Below are 21,903 nucleotides of genomic sequence, written 5' to 3' on the forward strand. Positions count from 1 at the left end.
AACTCGACTTTCTTCTTACTGTTCAATACACAGTTGTAAGAAACCTGATGTAGGAACATATGATGGGTTTACTCATGCCAGCAATGTTTTTGTGTTACTTGGGGAGCGGCTTAGACACAGGAATGCATTTTCAGCTCACTAGCAGTAGAAGTTTGGCACCCAGTTATCCTGCTGCATTTATTTACAGGCCATAATACCCATTATTCAGTGAACATTATTGTATTTAGAAGACTTGGTTCACTGTCCGTAGAGTTAGCAGCACACTGCAACATCTAAAACCAAGATGATTGACAGTCAATGCAATTTTTCTTATGTTTAATGTTTGAAGACATCAGTTCTTGCACAGCTGAGGGTCAGCATCACCTGCAGAAACAAAGAAAAAAATATATATACACAAGTAACGCGTTACTGCCCATCTCTGTTCAGAACAGACCCTTTGTTTACTGGGTCATTATCAACGAACTTCATGTGAAACCCAGAGACTAGGAAGGAAAGGAGAAAAAGGTGTCCAGGAAGTAAAAAACCAAAAGGGCTGATCTCGACAGGAAGGAGATCAACGGTTTCAAATGAAATGAAAGTCACAGCAAAGAATAGGACATCACGTTTTATTCCAACTTGTAATTTTTTAAAGTGCCTCGATAACAAACTTCATGTGGTTAGCATGAAATCTATAAAAATGATCATCAGGCCAAGGTCCAGCATTAGTGTGTGCTCAAACAGGTTAGAGGTTCAACATCTGTCAGCTGGGCGACGTGAAGAATTTCCTCGCTGGCTCTGGTCGACCTCTGAGGACAAAACAAACAAACCATGACATGAGAGAACTGAAACAACAACGCTAATATCTTTAACTTGCATTAAAGGGCTGCACTTATACTGGGAAAACTAAAACCCAGAAATTCTCCCAGTCTTAGAACTAAAGTTAATTTTACTAATACGCATCAGCCCCATGATCTTCCTCAGTATTTGCTCAAGAGTTTGTGGATGTTGCGTTAACGCGGCGTGGTCTTACGCATTGGCCCGGTTCCTGACTCGCCCTCTCACAGATCTTCCTGCTGTAGCTTGGTAACTGTTTAACTCTGGAGATGTCAGCGGCTGGAAGAAACGACCTGAGAGGAAAATATTTATATATATTAAAAAACAAAAACAAGGTTCAGTGCTTCCTTCTTTGTATTAAGAGGTCCAGTTACACTGTGAAAGAAAACAAAGGAGGCTGAGGCAGTCGGACGATTCACAGCGATGGTTAAACAGGCCTCGGGTTTCCCGAAAAATTAAAAAAGGTGCACACTCACCTTGCCCTTCACTCTGGCCCATCTTACTGGTGGAGGAAGAGGGGGGGATTTGGCCAATGAGGATACGCCTCCAGTAATCTTCAGGGAGGGACAACAGGCGGCAGACAACCTGCAGTGAGAGCAACGAGAGCACTCAAAATGAACTCTGAAGATGCAGAGGATAGAGAAATTAATACTATAAAGACATTTGAAAGCAGTGTTACCTAGAAACACTTTTCACATTGCATGTGTGAGCCACACAGAAATGTGGTCACAATTGTGAGTTAAGTGTCGTGATATATGGAGATTATTATGCATGTTTTATTTTGCTGGTTTATTGGTGTAATTTAAATCCACAATGTCATGTAAGTTCCCTGTTGCCAGGAGAGTGTATAACACTGTGGACAGTAGGGGGCAGCAGCGTGCTTTGGGAACTGAGTTTTCCATTCTGGCAAGACTGACCAAGCAGCGTGTCGCCTGTGTTCACTTTCTCTCCTGTTTTACAGGATCGTAATCTGGCTACGCGCCCATCATAGTGGGGCCTGAACACATGCACAAACTGTGATACGAAAGCTTAAATCAAGGCAGAATGGACGACATCACTGCTGGACCGAACGGATCACAGGTGGATGCAGAGCTGGGTCAGAGCACGTAGTGAAGGTGTTCAGGAGTGGGCAGGTCGCTAACTGTGCAGACTGTAAAGTCCGGAGCAGAGCCGCCGACTGAGACTGTGTCAGGCCTGAAGAGCCGGGGGGGGGGGGGCAACAGGGTTAGGGTTACTGAAACTTTTTCTGACTATATAGCAGCTACGAGGTCAGATATCAAATGCTAGCAGTGACCGGTTCAGTCTGTACTTTATCGTGACTGAAACCAACCATTATCCAAAATTCAACTCGATTATCCCCCCCCGCCTTCCGGTCTGGATAATTAGAGAGGCTGACCTTCAGCTGAGTGTTGGTGTCTCTCAAGATGGTGCTGGGTGATGGCTCAGGCATCCCGTGACCCACAATGGTTGGGCCGAACACCCGGGACAAGTTATTCTGGTCCATCTGGCACTGAGGACTCCTCATCACCCTCAAACATTAAGAGCAGTTTAAATAAAAAAAGAAAAAAAAAAAGAGAAATATATACACACACACACACACACACACACACACACACACACACACACACACACACACACACACACACACAATTTACTTTGGTGATTTATTTATATTACATTAGGTCACAACAGCTGCCTTGAGGTGACCACCTTCTGAAAAAGGACCCAGAAAGCACCAAAGCTCAGAAAGAAAAAGCCTTAAAATCCCAAAGTGCTCATCTGCAGCTCTTCAGGTGTACTCGAATTCTGTGTGGAGACTTCGTGGAAGGACTTACTTGTGTAAATGAATCATGAGGAAGGCAAGGGTGTCCCTGTTGGCCTTTGGCAGCTCTGCTATGGCCTGATACATGGTAGCTGAGCAGTTGTCTTCATCAGTCAGCTCTGAAAAGACGTGACATTAGGCGCTGTCTCAGCTCTGGAATTTAAAGGTCTGAACATACCTGAAGCCTCCATAAAGGTCCTGTGCAGTCTGAAGGTGATCATAGGTTCATTCAGCTTCCTCAGGAAGTCTTTCAGCAGTCCGCAGACCACATGGACATCTTGGACTTTACTGAGCATCAGAGCAGATTTCCCCTGAAGGAAGCAGTCTCTGAGCTCCTTTACCAGACGCTCACCTCCAGGAACTCTGTACAGGCCTCTCTGCAGACACAGGTTAGACATACAGGAAGTGCATGCTGGGGACAGGACTCCAGGAAGTTTTCTTTATCCACATCCTTGCATGCACAGCCCTCTACTACAGGAGGATCCAACCCTCATGTATTCCCAGAGTATCAGAACAAACAGCTGTCTTTATTATTGATACATCCATAAACCCAAATGATCAAAACCGTAACGGCTCACCTCCTGCAGGCCCCTCCTCTCGATTTCGGCCACGCAGTCCACAATCAGCTGAGGCACTCTGGGATGAGTCTGAGGAGCAAAGTCCTCCAACGAGTCCTGAACAAGGTTACTTTATTTATACCCATAGCTAAATTTGCTTTACGGAAAAAAAAGATAGCATTTGGCATCCCTTCAAAAACACACATACCTAATAAAAACCTGACTATAGTACTTTAAACATTTCAAATCGAAAAACAGTTCTTATTTAATTCAGTGACAGCAACACGGACAAAGCTGTTTTTATAACGCTTTGTCCTGCATCTTGGAAATGAAAACCTCCGTCCTGAGGAAAGAAGCTGAAATTCACCCCGTAGAGGATGGGAACCATTTTTAAGGCTTGATCCTCTGTACCTGCTTAGAGTACAGGGAGACTGTGGCTCACCTATCAGACGACTGGACCGTCTCACTGATTCAGCGAGTTTTTCTCTGTGACAGAGGTCTGACTGAACCGTGCCATCAAACAAAAGGATAAAACTGACTGAGAATGTTTTATCATTCATGAAAATATCAAAGTTAACATTTTTCAGTCAGTGTCAAATGAGCACGTTTCCTGAGGCAATAAAGGAGCTGGTGACCCTTTTTACAAACTGATTCGCAATTTTGTTCAGTTTTTCATTGATTATGGTCCCAAGATTTTTATATGATTGAACTTGACTTGCTGACCTTTAATTAAAGTGACTCCGTGCCCATTCTTTTGTTTCTTAAAATCAATAACTTCATCTTTAGTTTTAAATATGTTCATTGGAGATAAGACTCCTCCCACCACTGAACAAAGCCATCAATGACTGGACCGTAGCCAGTTTCACCCTCTTTCAGTAAGCTGACAATAACAGAGTCACCTGCATGTTTAATGATGACACGTGTTTGTATAGAGAGTGAATAATAAGGGCGATAAGACGCACCCTTGGGGAGAACCTGTGGAGGAGAACACTGGGTCAGACTGAACCCCCATTCATTCTAAGTCTTTGTGACCCATTTGTTAAAATATCTACAATCCAGCCCAACGGGTTTTTCCTGATTTCAAACTGATCTAAAAGTCTTGGGGCTGTACAAGCGCAGGCTTTCAATTACACAGCTGTTGTCCAGCTGTTTCACCTCTGTTCCTCACCCCCAACCTGTCGCAGTAGATCGCCTCCCCTCCCTGAGCCCGGTTCTGATGGAAGTTTTTCCTTCCCACTGTCCCCAAGCGTTTGCTCACAAGGCGTCGTCCGATTGTTTTCTGTATCATTGTACGATATAAGGAGTCTTGAGGCAACTGTTGTGATTTTGCGCCGTGTAAATAAAACTGAATTGTATTTCACCTGAGCAGTTAAAGAGCCATCCCTGAAAATAAAATAGCTGTTCAATTTCAAGATGGGATCTACTGGCCTTTCAGAGTTGTGCATTTAATTATCAATTTATGACGAAGGTTTAAACAGTCCTGCACCAGGAACCTTTTTTTCTAGAAATGTCCAAACATACAACAGTAATCGAGTGACGAGCAAAACAGACGGAAACTAAACCAGCTCACTAAAGTCGCCCTGTCGTCCATGAACACAACCAACTGAAATGACTGCCGCAGGTTTATTGTGATGCATATTATGATGTCACAGTGAAGCCCCTCCCTCCAGCTCACACCTTAGCTGCCGTTTGAGTTGTACTTCCTGCCGTGGCATTGAAGGCTGTGCAGCCATCAGCGAACTTCTGTCGGCACTCCGGATGAGCAACCACGCGACAGTTCCTGCACTTCACCACCATCTTACCAAAGCGGATCCTCTTCCCACACGGCGTGCAGGTCTCCGGCCGGATCACCTGGAGGGAAATGACACGTTACTCCATCAGAGGTGATGTCGGAGCAGCTTGAATGTAAACATCAAGGAGGTTGCACCCCATGATGGGAATATCGGCATTACCCTATTGTTGCAATGCTGTTACCAACATGAAAATGCAGCGTGGGCACGAGTGCTGCTGATTGGCTGAGAAAGAGTACAGTAGCCACGGTAAACCAGCCAACTTAAACTTAGGTGTGGGGCGATCGTGGCTCAAGAGTTGGAGTTTGCCTTGTAATCGGAAGGTTGCCGGTTGGAGCCCCGGCTTGGACAGTCTCGGTCGTTGTGTCCTTGGGCAAGACACTTCACCTACCGCCTGCTGGTGTTGGCCAGAGGGGCCGATGGCGCGATATGGCAGCCTCGCTTCTGTCAGTCTGCCCCAGGGCAGCTGTGGCTACACCTGTAGCTGCCTCCACCAGTGTGTGAATGGGTGGATGACTGGGTGTGTAAAGCGCTTTGGGGGACTAGTAAAAGCGCTATACAAATACAGGCCATTTACCATTCACGTACAAACAGATATGGACAGTGAGCACATAAACAACAATTCAAAGGAAGCATTTAAGTGGAAGTACAGACATCACTTTTCTGTCTAAATAAAAAGGCAAGAAACTGTAAGAATGTGTAAGCAATTTGAATCTCATGATACATCACATGCTTCAACAAAACTAGTTGCCAAGAATGAGGGCGATGGTGATGCTAGCAGGCGCAGCCCAAACCCCGATGAGGCTAACACGAGCGCGGAGAATAACAAGGTGACACCATCCAAGCTTGATTTCTCTCCTCCACAAACATCTGTGACACGGACGGAATTAAAACAGCCTGAGCGGCAGGTATGTCATCAAGAACATGCTGCTTTATCTACAGTGGATGGTTGGATGGATGTGGCCAATAAGAATGCTTTATATTTGAATATAAGCAGAGGACATTAAAACAGGAAACTCTAATACGACTCTACCGTGAGAACAGCACTCATGTGACTTGAGATGGATTGTCAAAGACAGCCATGGATGTTACATTTTGATTCCTTAGTTTTGTTATACAGTGAACCTATTTGTTTCAGTATTACACTGAAATCACTTTAGTGTGGAACACTTGTTCGGCCACGACGATCTGACGTTGTGACAGTTTGGCTTATTTCATTTGCTCAAAAAGCATAAAAGTTTTATTGTACACTTATTACATAGCCAGGTGCAGCCTGCTGACGTGGAATAAATATAAAAAAGGTTGTTTTTTTATCGTTCTATTATTACAACATGTGGAAATAATTCCACAACAGTTACATGATATCCAGTCTGTGTCTATAATATCGTCACAGTGACATTTGAACAGTTTAGATTGTGTTTCCTGTTACTTCCTTCTGGTAAGTTCATTTATTTCAATGTATTCAGTTTTATAATAAACTACTGAACATACTAAAATGTATATAGTCAAGTATAGTAAACATTTTTTCAAAGTAACGCAAATGTTACTTTTATATTACCATAACCAAGTTACTAACTCAGTTACTTCCACAAAAAAGTAAATGGCCCAACGCTCGTCGTACCGTCTTTGACACAAAGGTGTGTTTGGAGGCTTTCTGGTCTCTGCCAATGTTCCCGACTTTCTCCTCGACCAGAGCTTCACCCTCAGGACCGGGGACCGAGTCATTGCAGGGAAACCACACCGAGGTCTGGCCTGAAGGACAGAGTGCAAAACACGGGTTTTCTCACCTGTTCTGACAGCAACAGATTAAAAGAAACAAACAAACAAACAAACAAACAAAAAAAGAGGCTAAAAGAGAAACTCAGAACTCCTCTGACTGATTCTCTGATCGGTCGTCTAAAGCATGATGTCCAAAGCAGTCCAACTGTAGTGAACCTGGTAGATCCTCATTCTTTAAAAGCAGAGGTCTTGTCATTAATCCGTCACTGGTCTGGACACATTTGGACATGAAGCTGAAATGAATTAAATATCTATCCATCCAGCATACAGGCAGCCCCTCAAACGAGCCCCCCAGTAAGTAAAATTACTAAAGTTTGGAGTGAAGAGTATGATTCGGTGCTTCAGGACTGCTTTGGTGCTACAAACTGGGTTGTGTTTAAGACTGCACAGACACCTTAATATTGCATGCTCTGTATATATTATGACTGAATGCTGAAACTACTTGCACTTTCAATTCTGTTTACACCCACATATAAGCTACAAGATCTACAAAGCACTGTTTTACTTATTATTACTTTCTTTTAGTTGTGTGAATCGAATCTGCAAAGTAAGAATTCGCTCTGCGAACGTGACAATAAACATCTTATATCTTGAATGTAGAGCTGACCTCCTGCTGAGACGCTACACTCCTGGGTGATAGTCTGGGGAGAGTTTTCGGAGGTTTCCTGAGTGATTCCCAGCACCATGTGGACCTGGCCTCCAGTGTCATTAGAAATGATGGAGGCCTTCACAACGGTCTCCACCTCCTGAGTAAGTTCAAAGAATCAGAGCCACAGGAGAGCCTTTAGAAACATGTTGTTTTATGGCAGTTCCTCTGCAGAGGCTATCAGGATGACTTTCATAGTTTGAGTCAGTGGAGGCATCAGAAACGTTCAGGTACAGCAGGAACAAACAGAACTTTAAGCAGTTAATTCTTTGGTTCATTAATGACTTTGTTGTGGTAGATTTATAATAAACATGGCAAATCACCAGCCACTTCATTAGGTACAACTGTTCAACTGATTGGTTAATCAGATACTTGCATTAACAATCACACAGCAGTGAATCATTCAGAACAGAAAGTGAGTTAAGTGAGTCTGAACTTAAATTGTTGTTGGTCTGCATTTCAGAAACTGCTGATCTGCTGGGATTTTTCCACCAACCATCTCCGAGTTTACAGAGACAGAAGACCCACCTGTCCCGGCAGCTAGCCAATTGTAATTTCTAATGATATCACTGCCATGTTCCTCCCAGCTCTTTGTTAATCTGCCCCATAAAGAATTAAGACAAGGCCCAGCCGAGTACTAACAAGGCGAGGTCAAGTGAGAACATAACATCTCAGTCGGTTCACCTTCTCCACAGTTTTCCTCTCCAGAAGCTCTGCTGACAAGTTCCTGCCTCTGCTTCGTTTCCTGACCGTAGCACCAACAGGCAGACCCATCGAGGAACGCTGTGGAGAACAGCATATCATCAGAAAGCCAGGGGAGCAGAGGCTGCACCCTGCACCACCGGCGAAATGTTTCCACGCAAAATCTGATGGATGAACAAATAAGTAAATATAGGACAACGTGTTACCCTCCTCTCTCTCGCTCGAGACCTCAGCGGTTGGATCACAGTTGTGTCCAAATCCTGAAACACCATGACAAAGAACGTTAAAGTGTTCTTACACTGCAGGCATGGTGCACGTGTCGGGTTAATGTTCGTACCACATCGTCGTCGGTGCGATCGTAGCTGATGTCAGAGTGAGACAGGAAGGACGACTCATCGATCACAGGCAACCTGACAAAGAGTTTTATCATCTTTAGTGAAAAGTCTTCACTCCGTTTCAAACAGACTTTACAGAGGACTCTGCTTCTTTAACCTGCATTCTCTCTAATGCCCAGCAGGTGGCAGCTCTGACCTTATTACTGGTCCCTGAGCTCAGTAAACTCTTTCCTGCTTTAAGGTCTGATTGAGATTAGAGATGGCACGATACCACTTTTTTATGTCTGATATCTGATATAGTGTTTTTTAATCAATAAAACTGTTTTTTAAATATCTTGCTGCATTTTGTATAAGTTCATACTCAAGTTTAAAAACACAGTACAAACACTAAAGCTATCCTGTTATACCTGTGTGTGAAAAACACACTGCACCCAAAATATTTCATAGTTCAGCAAAACTGATCAATCTAATAAACTTAAACCTGCTCCATCCTCCCTACTCTGGTATTTTAAAGAGTACTTAGCAGAAATATTAAACAACCTAGCTAACAGGGCTGCAAACTCCCAGCAAAAAAAACAAACAAAAAAACAAAACAAAACAAAAAAAACATAGTGAACCCCCCCACCCTCCACCTCATGGTGCTTAATCGATGTAATCAACTTTAATTTGATGCAGTGTGAAAAAAAATGCACAGAAATAAATTATTTTTCAAGAATAATTAAACAGATTCAACATCTTTCTTCTACAGAACTGCAGACTGCACAGATGGTTCCCAAAGGAAAAAGTAGTACAGCTTACTAGGGTATATTAGACTTAACAGTTACTATATACAGTGATGGACTTCTATACATTTTACATCAGATTAAAACTTTGGGTGTAAGATTCAGATAATTATTTATTAAAAGCTCGACATTTTAAATGAGAATAAGAAAGAAAAGTATGTCTTTGTGCCCCCTTTTCCCTGTTAATGCCCTATCGGCCCCCCTGGCTAAACTTTGCTAGATCCGCCCCTGCACAGTTACCAGCGTCAGCTACGTAGAAAAAGATCCTCGAGTAGAAAGTTATATTAAATAAATTCTAACAGCAGCTGATCAAGCTTAAACGTGCTGCTGTTGTTCAGCCGCTGGTTTCCTCTTTCTGCTGCAAAGTGGGCCAAAAACAAACAAGAGAGACGATCAGCTGATCATTGATCAGCTGATCATTGATCAGTTTCAAAGTAGCAGCAGGGGAGAGAGAGAGAGAGAGAGAGAGAGAGAGAGAGAGAGAGAGAGAGAGAGAGAGAGAGAGAGAGAGAGAGAGAGAGAGAGAGAGAGAGAGAGAGAGAGAGAGAGAGAGAGAGAGAGAGAGAGGGGCAGTCGCTCCATATATCGGTGTTTAAGCTTAATGTGGGAATGCTTTACAAACACTCAGAGATGGACTTGCACACTTGCTTTACTTCTCTCTGGGATCACTTCCTCGGAGATGAAATGCTGGTTTGAGGCTACAAACACACACAGCTGCTCTATCACGTGACCACACTGCTGCGACGAGCTACGGTTATGAGCAGAGTTACCCGTGTGGGACGTTTTGATATTTAATGGATCGATTACATTTTTTATTTCTCTCCGCTATCCGATCCAGTGATTTAGGTCAGTATCAGACCGACACGATACATAATATCGGCTCGGTCCATCTCTAATTGAGATTGTTGATATCATGGTCCTGTTAAAGTCAGAGAGGAGCAGGAGGCAGATTATGGGCGGGGCTACCTGTGATTGCCGTGTGAGCGTACAGGTGCCCTCAGGTGTACCCACAGCATGTTTAATCTAGTTTCAAAAAGGGGTTTTGTTGTTTGTTGTTTATGTTTTTTCTTTTAAGTGGGCTTCATGAATCGGGGGGTGATGTCACAGTAGCTGCTTCCATCTTCTTTATACAGTCTTGATGTTTTATCATTAGATTCATTTCAACAACGATTTAACTTGTAAACCTGGAAAACACTTTCACCAGTGTCGGACTCGTCAGCAAGGACCGTGATTGGCCGCCACCTCACCGTCTGGTGCTCCTCTGCAGTGTCATGTTCCCCCCTTTGTGCTCAAACGTGGCCAAGAGAGACTTCTGCTCATCGTTCAGACAGGCGCTGGATTTCGTGTCGTGGACGAGGATGTCGCACATTAGCTGCATCTGCCTCTGCTGGAAGCACAGGACAGAAGTCTGTGAGCTCCCCCCACAGGCTGAACAGCTCATTATAAACAGACCTGATGAGGGAGAGAGTGATGAAGGCCTACAAACGAAATAAACCATGGTGCACTCATTTTACTGTGTTTCAGTCTGAAAACAGCGAGGCAGTGTAGATCAACGAGAGGCTGACGGAGGATAAATATGCTTTGATTCAGGGGCCATTTGAGTCCATTTTTGGGGGTGCTGAATCAGAGCCATGTTTCTTTTTGGCTGAAAAACATTACACCAGGTAACCTGCAGTGCTGAAACGTGTTTTCCGACGATGTTTGCTGCCCTACAATCCGTCCTGCTCTGTAGTAAAATCAGCGACATTTCACCGTCCTGTTGCTAACATTGAAATGTATACAGCCTGTTTAAAATCTAAAACATAAAATTGTCCGTAGCCTGCTGTTGTTACCACTGTCCTGTTTGAAATGGATACCAACTAACTAACTGGAGTGTGTGTGTGTGTGTGTGTGTGTGTGTGTGTGTGTGTGTGTGTACAGAGAGACAGCCAGGTTCATAATGGATATGAGGAAGTTTTTTTCAAAAAAGGAGCCACATTCAGGTAAATGTGTAAAATCAAATGATCCATCAATAAAGGATAATGTTGGATCAGTGTTTTAGTATTTATATCTTTTATTAGATGATATAGATATCTCTATATAATATTTTGTAATAATTTATTCTGTTTTGGGAGGTTTTTTTTCCCCATCTGTTTTATATTAAACACACATTAAAAGTGAATCTCTGTCCAAAAAATGCACTCAGTTTACTTTTTACTCACTGTGAGCATCATTCATTATTCTCCCCAGTAATTAAGGTTAGGATATGTATTTTTTGTTTTTATTCCAATCTTTTTATTCCAATAAGCTTGATCAGATTCTATGGTTTTGTTACAGACTTTTCAGAAAAAGTTCTCTTTTCTTTCACAAATGTGGGATTAAATTGTGTTTAAATGTACAAGACAGTGATGTCATGTTTTGTGACGAGGACCCAGGCACCAAGAGGCTTGATGGATTTAAGAATAAAGAAATTTGCAGACTTGCACAGAGATGGTAACATTATGATGACTGATAACAGAGACGAAGACAGCAGACGACGAGGACAGGGAGGACTGACAGAGACGGGGAAGACGTCTCATCGTGACGAGTAAAGTTTATCTTGCCTGGGTGGGCAGCTCTCCTGATGCTCAGCACCCCCAAAGCTCTGATCCTAGAATCACCCCTGCTCTGATTCAAGAAACACCTCTGCTGAAAGAAATCACTGCAAAGAGCTCTGAGGATTCAAACTCAGGTTACTGTGACACATGGGCTTTTTATTTTTAATATCCCCATTTAATTAAGATTCAGGCATAATCTAATGCACTTACACGGGATTCAAACTTTCATGGCATTTCACGTGTATCTTCTGGATTTAGCAGAGAGAAGTGGCTCTGTGTGTAAACTACTGAGAAAAAGCAACCGGGGTTAAGGTCATTGCTGCTCTGAGTTTTAGTAAAATGCAGCATTATGCGGCAGAAGACAAGATTGTGTGTCGGCTGACTGCGCTGTGTGTTTTTCTGTCAGTGCCAAAGAAGCTCTTCGTGTTCTCAGAGCGCATTAACATGGTTTAACTGCTCAGACAGTGAACTAGCTCCAAAACAACAACTGATCCAACAGCTGCAGAAACGTCCCCGTGTTACATGAAACACGAATCAGAAACATGTAAACCTGCCAGCCGTGATTTCCACCTCTAACCTTGAGGTCTTGCCTCACCAGGTATTGGTAGTCGGCCTCCACCTTGTAGCGTTTCTTCATCTCAACGTCCAGCTGATTGCGGGCGTGTTTCAGCTTCACTTCCAGAGCGGCTTTGGCCACGTCCGACTTCACCAGCAGCTCTTTGTACTTCTTCAGCTCCAGCTCGGCGTGCAGCCACTTCTTTCTGACCTCCTCGAAGTTTTTCACCAGCTCGATTGTCTCTGGGAGAGCAGACCGATTAAAAGTGTGTAACTACCAAACCCGTCTTACCTGTCGAATTTTAGTTTGGCATTTTATATAAAAACAGGTCAGAGGTCAGCAGAGAGCGCCCACATGCAGATTTATCCACGAATGAGGTGAGTTTAGGGGTTATGTCATGTGATCTACTGACAGCTGATTGGTGTCGAGTGTTGTTCTCACCCTGCTCAGTGCGCATGCTGTTTTCCTCCATAGTGATCCTCTGGAGACACAGAGCCAGCAGCTCCTCCACAATGACCCGAGACTCCGCCATCAACGACCGGATGTGCCTCCACCTGTCAGAGAGGGCGGTAGCTGTAACGCAGCAGTAAGAGAGCCCAGAGCTCCTAGAGAAGGGGAGGTCACAGCAAAGTCTTGAACCCTTGCTTATTTTACAGCAAGTCCCACTGACACCTTTCCCAGAAACCCGAGCACAAGAAAACAACATGAAAAGCAGCAAACACTGATGATGGACACGATGGATGGAATCAAACCTCAGATCACCTCCCACACTGACGCTTTGAACTCCATACTTCTTTATGATGAAGCAGTGGGCCTGAGCTCGCTCAGTGTCACTGATTACCTCTGCTTCAGTATACCACTCCAAAACAAAACATGGGTTGGTGTCGCTGAAGCAGCACGTTGTTGTGTTGATTTTACAGGTGTGTTGTTGACTTTTGCCATCAACCGCTGGTGTATAACAACAACAACAACAACACATCATCAGTGCTGAACACAGTCAGTGAATCTGACTGAAGCATCTTACCAGAAATCTGATGCGTTGTATTATTTCTGTCAGCTAAAAGAATTTCATGAAATGCGATTAATTTAAAAAAGATATTCTTTACCCATTTATCGATTTTACTCTATTTTTGTAACCAGGTAGCATGAGCCATCCCATCTAAGAAGCAGTGACGTGTCCAGCAGGGTGGCCTGGGGGGGGGGGGGCACAGGCCACCTCCCCAACCACACTGGCTACCCCAGGTGCCACCCTGAAGCTAAAACGATTAAAATCTATGAAATATCAAATGTATGATTATGTTTTCATAGTGAAGCTCAGATATCCGAGTGTAAGTGAATGCAGCATTGGCTTCTGCACTATGAGCATCATGTTAGCAAAGGTAGGAGGAGCCAAGCACGAAAGACGGCACCGCAGAAAACTATTTTTCGGCAAAACATAGGTTAACATAGCTGGACTGGCCATCGGGCATACCGGGCATTTGCCCGGTGGGCTGATGACTTATTTTCTTTGTAACGGCATGAACAATGAGAGGTGGTGGATTGGCCAGATGCTGGCAGATGTGTAAAAATAACTCAGTTGTTTGGTGGTGGCCAGTGCTGGTCAAGTTACTTGAAAAAGTAATCAGTAACTAATTACTGATTACCTCCCCCAAAAAGTAATCCCGTTACTTTACTGATTACTTATTTTCAAAAGTAATTAATTACTTAGTTACTTTTTAAAAACACGATTTACAACCTGAGTAGCTGATAAAGCGATAGATCTCTCAGCCCAATTCTACTTTTTCTGCATAATCATCATACAAAATGTAATCAAATGGAAAAGTCTCTTTTTAAAACTTGTTTTATTAGTTTTAATCTTTTAACTTTATGCATCAAGCAAAAATGTAATTATATGCAACATTCACTGACTTGAAGAAATTAGTTTAACATTTAAACCTATTTTCTGCACATTCCAGCACATAAAATAAAATATTTTGTGTGTTTACACTCAGTCTTTCAAATAGATGCAAGTAAAACACAGCAGAAAATAAATAAAGTCAAAGACTCAGCGGTCCTGTTGCTCTATTTTCACCTGTAAAGCAGGAGTGGGGTAGGCGGAGGTTTACCCTGGTGCAGGTGTGCCGCGGTCAGTGGAAGAATCCGCGAGTTTCTCTGTGAGTTTCCCATCACGTCGTAGCTACTCGGTGCTTGTTGGAAGTTTAGGGGTTTTTCACTGTAAAAAGAAGTTTTCTTCCCACGCACAGCGGACACTAATGTTTTTGTCACTTTTTATGGAATCAAACTCAAAGTAAGGTCAGTACTTCCACGCTTTAAACGCTGCACGCTCATACTCTCTCTGCACTCGATATATGATCCACTGTTGATCTGCACACAGCTGTTGTCACGAACGTCGCACTCGCTTACGTCACTGTCATGAGACATTCTCGCAAAAAAATCACTGTTTTAGTAACGCAGTAACGCAGCGTTCCTACGGGAAAGTAACGGTAATCTAATTACCGTTTTTGCAATAGTAATCCCTTACTTTACACGTTACTTGAAAAAAGTAATCAGATTACAGTAACGCATTACAAGTAACACGTTACTGTCCATCTCTGGTGGTGGCTATGGCGAAGCTTCCACAGAGGCAACAGGTGGATGAGGGAAGGGGAGGCAGGAGGAGGAGGGACCCGAGGCGGCCCCCGGTCCGAGTATCAGGTGAACTGAACTTCAGGTAAGAGGTGCTAGCTAGCATGACGGAGTTTCTATACAGCTGGGTGGGTGCTATGATGTTACTGATAGTGAACTTTATTTTATTCATGAGGTTAGTTAGTAGAGTTTCCAACGGCTCCTTAAAAAATGGGATGGTCCCTCATTCAGAGGAAATATTACACGTTTCGTGTTGAGCTGAGAAGAGACGCAGTTTGTCCCGGACTTCAGCTACAATGGAAAAAAGGCACAAAGCTGGAGTTATTCTGTGTCTTTGCTGCACAGCTGCCTCTTCTTCTCTCATTCTCTCCCCCCTCCCTCTCCTCTTTCTACTTCAATCATGAACCTGATCAATGATCAGCTGATCGGCTTTTCTCTCGTTTATTTATCTCCCACTTTGCCAGAAAGAGGAAACCAGCGGATGTCGCGTTAAACAACAGCAGCACGTTTAAGCTTGATCAGCTGTTGTTAGGATTTATTTAATATTAATTTCTAGTATCAGCTGATGTTTGCTGGAGCCACAGCTGTAAAGCTGCTGGTCATGATGTCGGTTTGGATATGTGGTGAGAGGGAAACATGAAGATGAAACCAGGAGATGTCCTTACTGAATCATCAGAGCTGTGATGGAGAAACAGGTTTACCTTTTAGGTGACATGAATGAGTTGAAGTTATGAACTGTTTCTGAGAGACAAATAACACCAGGATCCTTTTCTAAGCAGCTGACAGCTGGTAACTGTCATAACTGCTGCTAGGCTTGGGCTGGCCCGCAGCTCGTCGGCAGAAGTCGTTTTTGTGAACTCCATTGTACACGAAGCGATCTTCACGGGTGGGGGGGCAAAACGATCTGGTCGATATGGCCCCGAAGGCCGTTAAGGCGCTACCGGCAGAAGATGACAGCTATGTCAGTGTTAGCACGCTGAACGCTATGCTGGAACAGCAACGGGACTTTTACAAAGATCTGATTCACCAACAGCAAGATAACTTTAAGACATTTGTCCAATTAATCATGGATGGAACTAATAAACGTTGGACAGCATTCTAAGGGATGCACAGGATGTTAAATCCAGCCTGCAATTCATGGATGGGGTTGTGACCGAGCTGCAAACTGAAGAGAGGCGCATTAAAAGCAAACTTTTTTTTTTTGCCTGTCCCGTTTGGCTCTTTTGCATCAGAATTGTTGTCTAAAGGCAAAGAAAGATGCCCAACGGATTTACTTTACCAAATTGACCATCCCAGCCTTGCCGTAATGGCAAGGCTGGGATAAAAGCAAACTAAAAGAGTTTGAATCGGCGGTCAGCAGCATACGCGAGGAACATTTAGAAAATCAATCGAGAAGGAACAACATTGTGGTGGATGGATTAATAGATGAAAAAGCAGAAACGTGGGAAGGATCAGAGGAGAAAGTCCGACACATGCTGAAGAACAAGCTGGGCCTGGATAGTGACAGCATTCAAACTGAACGCGCTCACAGAGTCCGTCCCTACAAGGAAAATGGACGAGCCGGGCCGATTGTGGTCAGACTACAAAGATTTAAAGATAAACAATTTTCTCATCTGCCAAAAAACTGAAAGGTACCAATCTTTACATCAACGAGGATTTTTCAGAGTCCATCAGGAAGAAGAGGAAAGAACTGTTACCACAGCTGAGAGCGGCCAGAGACAGGTGATATTGCCGTCCTGAAATATGACAAATTAATTGTTAAACCGAGGCCACAGAACGCCGGAATTAATATTTAGACTTCAGCAATGTTGCCATTTGTAGCTGTTGAGATCGATCGGTCTGCAAATGTCCGACCTTATACTTATTCCCGGATTCTCTGGTAAAGGTTTTTCAGTGGCTCATGTCAATATTTGTAGCCTTAAATATAAGATTCAGGAAATTCAGTCACTGTTGTCAACAAATACAATAAGTGTGCTGGCTATTTCTGAGACACATGTAGATGCTGCCTTTGAGAATAATGAATTTGAAATAAACGGTTATAAGTTGTATAGGAAGGACAGAAACAGCCCGATACATTAATGATAGCAAAGCAAACTACGTATGGACTTAATGTTTGACGACCTGGGAACTGTGTGGGTTCAGTTACACCCGCTTTATGGCAGGCCTGTATCAGCAGGTTGCTGCTACAGACCGCCGAGTAGCAATATGTTGTATGTAGAACGAATCTGTGAAATGCTGGAAAGAGTAACTGAGGAAAACAAAGACAAGATCTTATTAGGAGACTTTATCAGTTGGTCAGCTCCTTCTTGTCCTTTAGGGAAAAAGTTCATCAGCGTCGGCTTGTTGCCCGTCTCAGATCGTCAACATTCCCACCCAGGTCACGGTCAACACCGTCATAGGTCATCATGTATTGATCATATGTATACAAATGTTCCTGAGCATTGCTCTAATATCGTTTGTTCCAGTTGGTTATAGTGACCATAATATTGTAGGTTTGACCAAGAAAACGAAACCACTGAAAACTGCACAAAAGATTATTTTTCACAGATCATACAAAAATTTCAATGCAGACAACGTAAAGGAAATTTACTGGACTGACACCTGCCTCGAGAGTGTCCCTGAAATGGCATTATCTATGTTTATTGAAAACTTTTGCTACCTGGCTGACAAACATGCCCCCGTATGGAGATGTACTGTTAAGAAGAACTTGGCTAGATAATGAATTTAAGGCTGCAACGTCAGAAAGAGATATAGCAAAAGCACATAAGTCTGTCAGTCCACAAGAGTGGGCAAGATATCGCGAGTTAAGAAATCAAGTAACTAAATTGAATATGTGCAAGAAGAAAGAATATTATCAACTGAAGCTCAAGGAGGCCGATAAGGACGGAAAGCAGGTGTGGGAAGTTTTAAATATAACGGGTAGAGATCTTGCTCCGGTGGTGTCTCACATCTACACGGGTGGAACATTTATAAGTGAAGCTAAGGCCAATAATGTTTTTAATTACTACAGCAATAAAATAACACATTTAAAATCTAATATGAGCCGAGGCGATCCCACCTTATCACTTATACAGGATGTTATCGTGAATAATAAGCAAAGCCAATTTAAGTTTGAGGCAGTGAGTGTTGAGATGGTAGAGCGCTTATTGATATCACTTCCTGACGATACATCCTCTGATAACACAGACAGCAAACTGCTCAAAGTTGCAGCCAAGTTTGTGTCCCTATGTCACATATATAATAGATCTTTGGCATGCAGCTCATTTCCATTGCAGTGGAAAGAATCGAAAATAATTCCCATCCCTAAAAACAAGAATGACGTTTTTAATGGTGTCAATAGCAGATCTATTACTGTTCTAAGTAAAATTATGGAGAGGATTGTCTATGATCAAATCCAACATTACCTAACAGAAAATCAGTTACTCGCTCAACATGCCTACAAACCTGGTTATTCCACCAGCTCAGCTCTCAGTCACATAACAGATAACTGGTATAAATATCTAGATAATGGGAATTTGGCCGGGGTGGTATTTTTGGATTTTAGTGCTGCATTTGATAAATCATGATCTTTTGATAGATAAACTAAAATGTTATGGGTTTTCACCAGCTGCTTTGTGCTGGATGGAAAGTTTTCTGTCTGAAAGAAGGCAAAAGGTTTATTATAATGGTTATTTCTCTGAGGGCTGTGAAATGAACTGTGCTCTACCCCAAGGCAGCTGCCTTGGTCCACTTCTCTATTCAGTCTCCACGAATGATCTGCTGTACGTCCTGGATAAATCTCATCTTGTAATGTATGCTGATGACTCCACCATGTTTTATTCAGCCAGTAGCTACTCTGAATTGACCAGCGTGTTACAACTAGATTTGCTGAACATATTTGACTGGATAAGTAAAAACAACGTGATTTTAAACATGTCTAAATCCAAATCCATGTTAATAGGAAGTAGAGGACGCTTAGTCAACAGCCCACAGCTAAACCTTTCCATAGCTGGATCAGTATTAGAACAGGTCACCCAGACTAAATTACTTGGTGTTACCATAAACCACCACCTTTCATGGTCTCAGCACATCAACTCTGTTATAAGGAAAATGGGACAGGGCATAGCTATAGCTAGGAAATGCTCCTTTTATATCACTTCTTCAATTATGAAAGATGTCATTAATGCACTAGTGTTATCTCATCTAGAGTACTGCTCAATCATTTGGTCTGCAGCTAATAAGACAGATCTGAACTACAGTTAGTCCAAAATAGGGCGGCCGGATTAGTGTTAAGGTGTTCATATTATACAAGTATTGATAAAATGCACGATAAACTTTCTTGGCTTTCTGTACAAGCTAAATTATACTATGGCTTACTTGTATTTTTAAAGAAAGCAATACTGGTAAACACACCACTTTTTTTTTTTTTTTTTATGCTCAGCTGCAGCATCCAGATGAAATGCATAATCATGCTACACAATTCTCAACTAACCACAATTTAGTAACTCCTCGAGTTAAAAGTAACTTTTTGAAAAACTCTGTTATATTTAAAGCATCTTTTCAGTGGAATAAGTCGCCTTATGCAATTAGAGAATTGGCTTCTATTCATAATTTTAAAAATCACCTAAAAGCCTATTTAGGCAGTTTTTAATTTATTTGTAAATGTTGTAAGAGGGTAATGTCACTTGTAATGGAAATTGTGTATTTTGTTTGAGTGTTTTTTATAATTTTTGATATTTACATGCTTATATTTTCAGAATTGTAAAACCTTATTGTGGATGGAAGAGCCACATTATGTGGACATTTTGCATCCAACTCATTGTGTAACATTTTATTCGGTGGTATTTGATGGTTTGGGCCCCAGGCCAAAGACTAGAAAATATGCTGAAGCAAATCTTCCCTTTGGCTTCACCTGCACAAGTGCCGAGGTAGGTCTCCCTGCAGGGTTGGTTTTCGCTGGGCTCTTCAAATCACAGACAAACAGTATCCCATATTCTTGATTTTTAGTTCACAAACACTCGTTGTAATGACTAACTACTCCTGACATTTTTGAGACGTTAGCTCTTCATACAGTAAAGTTACAGCTGGATACAAATAACATCAGGCTGATCCTGCCACGATTTGTTCCCCCGGTTCAAATCACAGACTAACAGGATCCCACAGCTGTTTATGTTTTTGAACACATTCTGTACAGAGAGGCGTTTTTTAAAAATGCATTGACAGCAATGTTGAACATTATTACACAGGAAAAAACAACTACACATAAAATAATGACACCGTGACGCCTCTGCCTTTGTAAATGGAGGGACAGTAACTGTGTGTAAACCTGCAGACAGTCAGATTAACAGTATTTCGTCTCTTTCTGCCATTCTGCAATTCATCTCATGTAAACAATAACGTGGCCACAGCGTGACGTGAAAAAGGCACATACCTTTGATGTTGTGTGACCAACTCTGTATTCCTCATCCACACGTAAACGCAAAAAAGGAGTTTTAAAAAAATCTCCGTTCTCGGTGATTCGCCGTTTACGTGGACGAAACAGCTGCGTGTTCAAAAACACCCGTGTAGGTGCGGACGCAGCGTAAAAGAGTTAGTAGTTTATTTTATTACTACCTGTAATTTATTGCAGTTTACTTGTATTTGCTTAATTTTTTAGTAAGTGTGAAATAAACCGCAATGGAGTTTGAAAACAAAGTGTGTGTGTGTGTGTGTGTGGTTGGAGGATGTGTTTGACACTTTAAGAGCCGATGCCATCAGAGCACACACTTACTGTGCAGTAACACGGAATTGCTGATTCCAGTCTTCTTCCACTCGAGATTTGCACATTTCGTTTTAACCCTAATTATGTATTTTTGTGACAGGTGACGTCACCTTCCTGTCAGACACGTGAAAACAACCTGAGGACGGCCAGGACATTAATTAAAGCAGCAGGTTAAATAACGTTTATAAATAACGTATGGCAGCCTCGCTTCTGTCAGTCTGTCCCACGGCAGCTGTGGCTACACCTGTAGCTGCCTCCACCAGTGTGTGAATGTGAGAGTGAATGAATAGTGGTGTTGTAAAGCGCTATATGAATCCAATCCATTATTATTTTCGATGTGCACAGCGCAGAAACAGAGACACTGACCTGAGTGACGCAGAGTTTCACGTCCAGGACACGTGCACAGGCTTCAGTCACATCGTGGCCACAGACGTCACAGCAGCTGTTTCTTATCACTGATCAATAACCCCGCCCTCACCTGTCTAGCTCTGCAAGGCAGGTTTATGCAGGAACGATCGGGGACGTGACCTCACCGCAAGTCCCCCCCCCCCCAACGCTCAGCGAAAGACGGCACGAAAATAAAATGGATAAAACACAACAACAACAAAAAAACAGAATACATGTTAGATTTGCTTAAAGAAAATCTGAACATATTTAAACGATGCCTTCTCTGTGCAGTTAATGAATGGTGAAATAAAAACGTCATTCAGGCTTTTACAAGTCAGCAAGTGCAAAAAATACTTGAACTTACAAAACCTCTTAAAACCTCTATAAGAACTTAAAAACCTCTGGAATTAAATAATGATATAGAAATAATGTAAGAAAAGTTACCAGTAACAAAATATTTTCCTCTCCTTTGAAGTTTTACTGAACAAACAAAAGTCTGAAATATGCCACAGTACAGGATTTCATCAACAGCTTCTAAGAGCTGTGTTGGAGTCTGGAAATGCTTTTTTTTAGAAACCCCCAGAAGTTGATTCTGTTCATCTGGACGTAGCGTTTTGTGGGAGAAACGTTTCATCATCATCCAGGCGACGTCTTCAGTCTCAGCTGACTGCAGGTTTCAATTGTATAAACAGTACATTTGCATAATGACTGAAACCAGCCCACTGAAGGAACCATGGGCTGGGCCAGCCTCATCTCAGTCAATGATTGTGCAAAGCTCTATCCTTGTCTTTGA

General features: G+C 42.5%; 1 protein-coding gene across 4 annotated transcripts; it reads right to left on the reverse strand.

The window, feature by feature from the left end:
* Positions 1-326: 326 nt before the first annotated feature.
* On the reverse strand, positions 327-21,163 carry LOC146664358 (rac GTPase-activating protein 1). Of its 4 annotated transcripts, none has more exons than XM_085417199.1 (17): positions 20,733-21,029; positions 12,800-12,912; positions 12,398-12,600; positions 10,474-10,610; positions 8,447-8,519; positions 8,316-8,369; positions 8,092-8,190; positions 7,369-7,507; positions 6,604-6,734; positions 4,870-5,043; positions 3,214-3,309; positions 2,814-3,012; positions 2,649-2,754; positions 2,210-2,342; positions 1,290-1,398; positions 1,010-1,106; positions 327-785 (listed from the first exon to the last, which is right to left on the reverse strand). In XM_085417199.1, exons 1-17 carry the CDS (start codon positions 20,786-20,788, stop codon positions 740-742), a joined length of 1,965 nt encoding a protein of 654 aa, XP_085273325.1. In that variant the 5' UTR covers positions 20,789-21,029; the 3' UTR covers positions 327-739. The 4 variants fall into 4 exon arrangements, with proteins under 4 accessions (XP_085273325.1, XP_085273324.1, XP_085273326.1 ...); XM_085417198.1 differs by having other exon boundaries at positions 328-785; positions 10,474-10,613; XM_085417200.1 differs by lacking the exon at positions 20,733-21,029 and adding an exon at positions 20,394-20,606 and having other exon boundaries at positions 328-785; positions 10,474-10,613.
* Between the last annotated feature and the right edge of the window lie 740 nt (positions 21,164-21,903).

This window comes from Rhamphochromis longiceps, linkage group LG8, assembly GCF_057381845.1.
Source record: "Rhamphochromis longiceps isolate RC_006_pf linkage group LG8, R_longiceps_female_GT1.1, whole genome shotgun sequence".
NCBI classification, from domain to species: domain Eukaryota; kingdom Metazoa; phylum Chordata; class Actinopteri; order Cichliformes; family Cichlidae; genus Rhamphochromis; species Rhamphochromis longiceps.